This window comes from Salvia hispanica, chromosome 2 (genome assembly GCF_023119035.1).
Source record: "Salvia hispanica cultivar TCC Black 2014 chromosome 2, UniMelb_Shisp_WGS_1.0, whole genome shotgun sequence".
NCBI lineage: Eukaryota > Viridiplantae > Streptophyta > Magnoliopsida > Lamiales > Lamiaceae > Salvia > Salvia hispanica.
The window spans coordinates 6,922,410-6,931,351 of record NC_062966.1 but is presented as its reverse complement, the minus strand read 5'-3'; the positions used below and the strand labels follow the sequence as shown (position 1 = coordinate 6,931,351).

Sequence of the window (8,942 nt, the reverse complement as noted above, 5' to 3'; positions counted from 1 at the left end):
TGGAATGCCACATCAATTTTAATTTGCGTGGAAACGGCATTGTAGGAAATTCACACAAATGCCTAAATTGATGATATTTAAAATCACGGTTATAGTTCATGATTAATGGAGTACTATTTTCTCCATCTTACTATAGTTGAGACGTATTTTCGGGCAGAAGATTTAAGAAAATGATGTTTAGAGAGTTATTAGAGAATGAATAAAATAGAAGAGTAATAACTCACTATGAGAGTATCTTTTAGATAAAAGTATATAATTTTTTTCGATTATTTGCCTTCCCTCTAAACTAAGTACTCTTTCGGCTTACTATTAATAATTTTGATAACAAATAACACAAATTTTTTTAATACCCCATCCGTCCTTTGTAGTAGAAGAAAATCTTTTCGACATGGAAATTAAGAAAAATTCTGTTAAGTGAGTTACGTAAGAATAAAGTAGGAAAGGGAAAAGGCAGAGATATGAAGAGAGAAGAAAGATGTTGTTTTTTGCTAAAAAATGAAATGACTCAGCTATAATAGAACAATCCAAAAAGGAATATGACTCAGCTAAAGAGGGCACAAATGAGTTATAAAATTAATAAATTCTAAGATTAGTAGAAAAAAATATTGCAAAAAGAATATATGACTAATTTTTATAAATGTATCAAACTGGGAAAATAAGACACTGATGACTATGTACCGAGAGAATAGTACTCTCTCCACCCGCCATTATTATTGCAAGTTTCATTTTTATCCATCTGTCAATACTTGTCATATTTACTTTTTACTATATTTTGGTAATAAATCTCATATTTCACTAATTTATCTTACTCATAATTTTTATAAAATTAATAGAAATCACTCACTTATTTTTCATTACATTTCTTGGACGGATAGACCGACCTATAGAGGGAGTACTTCACAAAGAAATGGATGTTTTTTTTAGTAATTTACATTTATTTTTAATTTGATTAAATGAAAATGAGATTATCATGGTGGTCTTGGTCTTCACTTTATGTAGTGAGAAGTTGGGCGTAAGGCGAGTGGTGATTCGTTAACATATTCGCGCGCGTGGGCGTAGCATCTATTAGTATAATAAAAGTGACAGGTGGGTCTGCGTGGAAAACTCAATAATACGTACAAACCCTTCTCCCCCTTTTTCTACCACTGCTCAACTCACTCTACTCCGGTCGTCGAATTCTCTCTCTCTCTCTGACTCTCCCTTTCTCTCTCTAAAATCCATCGCCGCTTTCGAGCTCCTGATTCCAAATGGAGGTCGAAGCGCACGCGGTTTCCGCTTTCGATCTTAACCACGCCGGAAACTTTCCTGCTTACTCGTTTTCTGGTGTGTCTGCATCCTCAGACGAGCCTCTTTCCGATCAAATGCTTGGTGCACGGGAGGACTCCTCCTTGCCCCCTAGTCCCGCCGCTAGATGTCCGTCTAATGCAGCTAAGAATGTTCAGAAGGTTTATCGGAGCTATCGTACTCGCCGCATGTTAGCTGACTCCGCCGTCGTCGCCGAGGAATTATGGTACTTTGATTTTCTACTCTCGATTCGCTTAATTTTCCCCACTGATTTTGCTCGGTTTACATTAATATGCATGAATTGATGATGATGTATTTTATTTCCCTAATTTCCGCTCATGCAGGATAACTTTTAATTGCGGCTTGAATTTCTCTGTTTTTATTTTATTTTATTTTTTATATTTCTCTGGTTTATCTTCTTTCGCAATTTCTGATGCCTTTTACTTTTTGGCGAAAAATTGAAGGTGGCAAGCACTAGATTTTGCGCGATTAAATCACAGCACGATATCATTTTTCGACTTCCTGAAGCCAGAGACAGCTGCCTCGCGTTGGAATCGTGCTCGATGGAATGCTTCAAAGGTAGCAATTCATAATATTTGTATTGTTTCTCTGTAATTGTAACAGAGAATTAAAATCAGTTAAAACACTGAAATCAGCCAAAGTAAGAATTGGAGGCGGATTGCAAGGTTGTGAGTGATTATCTTACTAGAAAATTTGTGTTGATAGGTGGGAAAGGGTCTATCCAAGGATGCCAAGGCTCAAAAGTTGGCTTTTCAACACTGGATCGAAGCTGTGAGAACTTGTTTTTCTCTTTCATCTTTCACGTGCAGCAATTATTTTAATAGACGCTTGATCATGATTTACTGTGCAGTTGTGATCTCTAATTTTTATTTTGACTGCCTAGATTGACCCAAGGCACCGCTATGGCCACAGCTTACATCTTTATTATGAGCAGTGGTGTCAAACTAATACTGGTCAACCCTTCTTCTACTGGTGAGATTTGATGCCTACAATTTTCAACCTTGTTTGTTTTTCCACACCGCTAACATTTTTACTCGATTTTCAACCGTATCTCAAGTATTTATAATTGAGAAGAAGTTAATGAAGATTTTTTTTTTCGATTTGTTGTGACATTTTTTTCTTGGCTATTGAAGCGCATCTTTGTTTTTAATGTTGCCTGTAAATTGTAATCTTATGAAGGAGAAATATTTGAATCGGATTGCGAAACATTGTTATGTGAAGTCAGAAACATGATATCTTTGTTTAATTGATCTTGCAGGTTGGATCTTGGAGATGGCAGAGACTTTGAGCTTAAAGAATGTCCAAGATCAAAGCTCCGTCAACAATGCATCAAGTATCTTGGACCAGTACGTGATCAACTTATTAATTGATATTGCATAACATATAACGGAAAAAACAGAGAAAATATAAAGAAAGATTTAGAAGTACCTATTGTAGCTATCACAAATATTGGAAGTCTTCATGAGACATTTTTAATGTAGTTCTGAGTCTAAAGTTAAGGATGCATTTCCCAAACTTTATTTTTAATAAAAAGTAGCATTTGTCCCTGAGTGGTTAGCCTATCCTCAGTTGTTTTCCATGTTCCTTTTTAACAGATGGAGAGGGACCATTATGAATATGAGGTTCTTGATGGGAAAATTTTGCATAAATTGACTGGGAAACCACTTGACACAATTCAAGGGTCAACAGGATCAAAATGGATTTTTGTGATGAGCACCTTTAAACGACTCTACATTGGGGAGGTAAGCTCTAAAGGTGAAACAGAATACATCATGATGTATCAATTAGCAGTCTAGTCTGTTTCTGACTTTAATCTACCTCAGAAAAAGAAAGGATTGTTCCACCATTCCAGCTTTCTGGCTGGAGGGGCTACCTTAGCTGCTGGAAGGCTCACGGCAGAGCATGGAGTGCTTAAGGTATTGTCTGGGAGATAGATTTTTCTTACTAAAAAGGAAAAAGAAAAAAGAGAAGAAAAAGATAAAATACCTGTTTCATATTTAACGCTAAAGGATCTATGTAAGCAATTTGTCATTACTTTGTAAATCACAGAGCCTGGCCTAGTGTCTTTTGCTCTGTAAGGTGAGTATCTGGAGGAAATGGGGAAGGACAAGAGTTCTATCTTTTGCATGAGGGAAATGTATGGAAAATCCTTTGTTCCATATGGTATTATAAGAGGAAGACCCCTTCGGAATTGCTTGATTTTAGGTTAAAAGTCAAAGGATCATTTCCAAGATGATGTTATTGAACTTTTTGTAATGAAAGATAATCACCTTTAGATGGCTCTACTGTTCAAAAATTTTGCAGAACGGATTTGATGAACTTCTCTTGTTCCACTTTTCTCCTTCCATTTTTTTCTGACACTACTATGTGTTCTTTCTAAAATTCTACACCAGAATTGTTGGATAATTTTGTCCTTATGCAGTCGTCTTCTTTTGTTTCAGTGTATCTCAGCTTACAGTGGACACTATAAGCCAACGGATGAAATCCTTAACAGCTTCTTATCATTTCTCGAGGAGAATGGTGTAAATCTGAATGAAGTTGAGGTAAATCTTTCTCAACTTTGATCACAACAATTGCTCTATTTAAGCCAGTTTGGATGGATAGCCATGTCTCTCTGAAGGCAGTCTAGAATTTTCCATTTATGCCACTTCTGAGTTATTTACTTATCATCAGTGACTATCACTCATCCCACAATTGCAGCTTATACTATTTATTGTATTGCATGCGACGAGAGAACATCGAATTGCTGTACATAAACCTTGACTTGTTGGCTGAAATCAATAAATAGGCAAGAGATAGTGTAATAGGAATTTGCTCTAGTTACTTGGAGAGGGTTTGTCTGCCATCAGACACAGCTTATGAAAATTCTAATCCTTTCACTTTTCATTCTGCTTTCTGTTTATTACTATTATTTTTTTAATAGTGACATGATTGTTGATATCTATCAGATACAAAAGCCTACTGATGACTATGAGAGTAATGAAAATGGGCAGCCAGCTTCCGATCCGTTTACTTCTGACGTTTCGGCAATATCAGATTCCATTCCATCTGAAGTGGATGGGAACATGCCTCCAGAAACAATCAAACCTTCTAAGCCAGAAACTTACAAGAGGAGTCTCTCTGGTGGTCTTCAGAGTCCCAAAGCAGACGTGCCAAGTAAGGCCCTGCTGCAAAGAATCAACTCGAAGAAGGCTATCAAGTCGTACCAATTGGGGCATCAGCTCTCTACAAAATGGTCCACGGGTGCCGGCCCGAGAATCGGATGCATTGCTGACTACCCCATGGAGCTGAGGGTACAGGCGCTGGAACTCACTAACCTCTCTCCGAGATCTTTGCCACCATCATGGACACCGAGAAGGACTGCTGTGGAGATTGTTTCGCCTTCTGCCTATCCATCAAATGTAAGCAGCGAAGACTAGAAGCTTACTTTAAAATGTAATGACTCTGCACATCTCTATCAAGTATATACAGACTGTTGTAGAAAGTTAATGCATTTTACCAGTCATGGGATGTTTTTAAAGTGTAGCAATGTACACCAATGCATTTTCCTTTTCCATTTATGGTTTTCATTTTTCCTTCTTAGGCCTACTTGGTACGGTGGAATGTAATGGAGGAATGGAATGACATTCTTACCTCCATTCCCTTCCTTTGCTTGATATATTTTGCTCTTAGGAATAACCATTTCCTTTGGAATCACCATTCCATTCCATATGAAAATAGCCATTCCATCCATTTTAGCTAAGGAATTACCATTCCAATTTCATTTCATATTCCTTTCTTATTTTAAATTTTAACAAAATTATATAAATATTATTTTATTTATATTTAAATTTAATATTATCACAATTTTATAATAAAATTAAAAGTTTAAAAATTTTAATAATTGAAAAATCCAAAACCGCACACTACACATATTTCACATATTTTACACACTTCACACATTACACATATTTCACATATTTTACACATTTCACACATTTCACACACTACACACACTTCACACACTTCACACACTATACGCACTTCACACACTTCACACATTTCACACTACACGACTACACACATTTCACAAACTATAGACACTTCACACACTACACGCACTTCACACACTACACAATAAAGTAAGAGAGATGACTTTTTGCTAAAATTGGAAATAGGTCACTTATAGTGGGACACCCCAAAAAGGAATACAAGTCACTTATCTTGGGATCTTGGGACGGAGGGAGTATTATTTTTCTAAAACAAATGCAGAAAATGAAACGCCTCTATTATGGCAAAACGGAGGGAGTATTAACTAAATCGGGTTGGATGCAATTACTGATATTAGGGCTAATAATTTTAGACTTGACATGATCATGCAAAATAGTTATGCATCAGAGTATTTTTTATCATAACTATTTTTATTCTTTTTTAAAATTACTTTAGTTTTATTCTTTAGATGTGTGAATTAAGATTAAATTTTATAGATCAAGTTGAAATCATATTTAAAAATCATGGGCGTATTGTTATCATGTCGTGTCAACCTAACTTGTATTCTACAGTTAATGGGCCCATGTTGTGGGTGGGTCGTGTTTAAGTTTGTGCGGCGGGTCGGATTAGGGTTACAGTAAAGAGTTTCTTTAACGTGTCGAGTTCGGATTAGGTTATGTTGAGTTACGTCAGGTTAACTCAATAACAATCAAATTTGCACGATTTATTAGCCTTACTGACAATTTAGAGCTAAAAAGTCATGTGTGTTGGGTCACTATCAGACCAACATGATAACGACTCAACTCAATAAGACCTAATCCGAATATGACCTGTTAAGGACATTCTCAACCCCAACATGAACCCAATTTGCAACCTTGAAACTCGAACATGACCCGAACACGAATACACGATACGTATCAATTAACATGATATAATTTAGATTGCATGATACGAGAACAACACACACATGAATTATACAATTGAAATATAATATTAAATATCTGTGTGATAAAATAAAATAACCACATGTATAGATCCGTCAACAGCAAACTCATCTTCAAGTAACTATTAAGTAGGTCATGAAAGTGCAAAGAAGGAAAACTTGTTATATCCATCATTCACGTCACTACCACATATAGGGGTCTGGATCTCCTGTTGTGGCTGATAGCACAATAGAGGATGTTCCATACCACTCTATTATTGCATTTATAAATTATAATATTAATTTTTTTATTATAAAACAACTGAAAGTATATGTGTGTATATTTAGCACATCCCTTGCTATGCACAACAGGGGATCCTTGCCCACATATAGTCGTTGGAATGGAATATATAGTTGTGTTCAGTGGCAGATGGAGTAAGGAGCAAATGGGTACGACCATATGAGTGTACTTCCAAAAAAAAATTTAGTACTATTATGTATTTATATGTAAATTCTAATTTTATATTAATGATAAATAAACAGGACTCTTACAATTAAATAAGTCATATCGTGTCAAACACGATTTTAGTTCTAAGCAATTACAGAATGGTAAAGTTCCAAAATCTATCGCCCAGCCCCAATTGAAAAGGGGACTGCTGCAGTGCCGTTGGGCGCCAACTGCCGCCCTCCACCTCCAATCCAGTCTGCTTCTTGCCTTCTTCCACCAACTGCCGAGTGACGGACAAACGGAGTGATTCACCGCCTCAAATTTCCTCTGTCCTTTGTTAAAAATGTGAGTAAATTGAATATAAATTTATATATGTGATGTTTGTCAATTGTTATTCATTGTTTGTGTTTATACATCACAAATTTTAAGAAGTTAATGCATGTTGATAGAGGTGTAAACGTGTATAACCTTAGTTCCCATTAACTTTAGGGGATTTTGGCAGTTTGTGCCTTGAAAATAGAATAATGCTTTAGGCCTTAATGACTTTATCTTTATTGTCTAGCTAATAACTGAAAACAACCATGCCTAGCTAATTGTTTGTGGCTGAAAAATTCTCAATTTTGTTATATTTTAGGGATTATAGAATATTAGAATGTACTAGTAGTATTTAATTTTAAATAGTGGTGCTTAATTGCTGTTTTGGATTGTAAATTGTTGTGTTTTAATTTTAAAAATTTGATCTTCTATGGGTAGTTGTCTTTGATGTCTAATTATAATTGTTGTGAATGCACAGTAGAAGAATTGTATGGTCAATAACGATTTTGATAGAATTTTTGTAATGATATGTGTGCAGAAAATAAAATAAAATAAAAAGTGATGTGAAAACAATCTGACATTCGATAATTTATCTCCAAAAAGATTAAAAAAAAAAAACTCATTATAGTTCAAGCTTCCAAACTTCAAGCTTTGCACGGTTTCAAGCTTGGCAGGTTCAATTGGTATTGTATCTCCTTCAGATGCTAGCATGTCGTTACATGAGAAAGAATTGATTTATGATATCAAAAACTTCCTCATAATCCTATTAGAAGAAAAAACATAATGAGATATCCTCCAAATGGGTGAGATGCAATTAGGAGGGTTGTAGAACATATACTTTTCCTCAAAAAGAAGTTGAAGGTTCGCGTCGTCGGTTTTGTGGTTTCATGGTTAGATATATGGGATTGGTTTGAATGTAGTATGGATGAAGATGTTGCATTTTGTTTTGTTTGCTACTTGTTCAAGAATGAAGTTGGACTTATTGCTGTTTGCTACTTGTTCAAGAATGAAGTTGGACTTATTGCGGGGGGAGAGGCATATGTGAATAAAGGATTTAAGTCGTGGAATAAACCAGAATGATTTATAAAACATATTGGTAGGGTTAAAAGTGTCCATAATCTTGCTTATGAGATATATGTGAACTTGAGGGATGGCAAAAAGAAATCGATTATGATTTCTTTAGATAATGTCACTGATATGATTAACAAAGAATATAATGTTCGCTTGAAGACTTCAATTACTTGTTTACGTTACCTATTGGGTTAAGGCATGGCATTTCGTGGTCACAGAAGGTGAAGATTTCCTTAATAGGTGAAATTTTAAAATGGTTGAAGGCACATAATGAAGTTATATCAAATGTGACTTTAGAAAATGCACTTGAAAATTGTCAATTGATATCCAACTATTCAGAAAGACATTATCAATTGTTGTGCTAAAGAAACAATGAAGAGAATTGTGGATGATCTTGGTGATGACTACTATGCTATATTAGCCAATGAATCAAGTGATGTATCCCAAAAGGAATACAAAGTAGTCATCACCGAGATCACTAGTGACACATTACTTGATTCATCGGCTATTATATTATAGCAAAGTAGTCATCACCAAGATCACTCGGGATACATCACTCGATTCATCAGCTAATATAGCAAAGTAGTCATCACAAAGACCATTCACAATTCTCTTCATTGTTTCTTTAGCACAACAATTGATGATGTCTTTTTGAATAGTTGGAGATATCGCTTGACAATTTTCAGGTGCATTTTCCAAAGTTACTATTGAAATAATTTCATTATGTGCCTTTAACCATTTTAAAAGTTCATGAAAATAATCTCTATTAAGGAAATCTTCATCTTCTTTGTGACTACGAAATGTCATGCATTGTCCCAATAGGTAACGTAAACAAGACATTGAAGCCTTCAAGCGAACATTATAGTTCGTTAATCACATCAGTGACATTGTCTAAGGAAACCATAATTGATT

The 8,942-nt window shown here is 35.2% G+C and overlaps 1 protein-coding gene across 1 annotated transcript; it reads left to right on the top strand.

Moving 5' to 3' along the window:
* The first annotated feature begins 1,139 nt into the window (after nt 1–1,139).
* On the top strand, nt 1,140–4,861 carry LOC125205827 (IQ domain-containing protein IQM3-like). The gene is made up of 9 exons (XM_048104976.1): nt 1,140–1,510; nt 1,749–1,863; nt 2,011–2,076; nt 2,189–2,277; nt 2,564–2,651; nt 2,901–3,047; nt 3,129–3,221; nt 3,747–3,848; nt 4,254–4,861. The coding sequence occupies exons 1-9, from the start codon at nt 1,248–1,250 to the stop codon at nt 4,722–4,724; spliced, it is 1,434 nt and encodes a 477-aa protein (XP_047960933.1). The 5' UTR covers nt 1,140–1,247; the 3' UTR covers nt 4,725–4,861.
* Nucleotides 4,862–8,942: the final 4,081 nt, after the last annotated feature.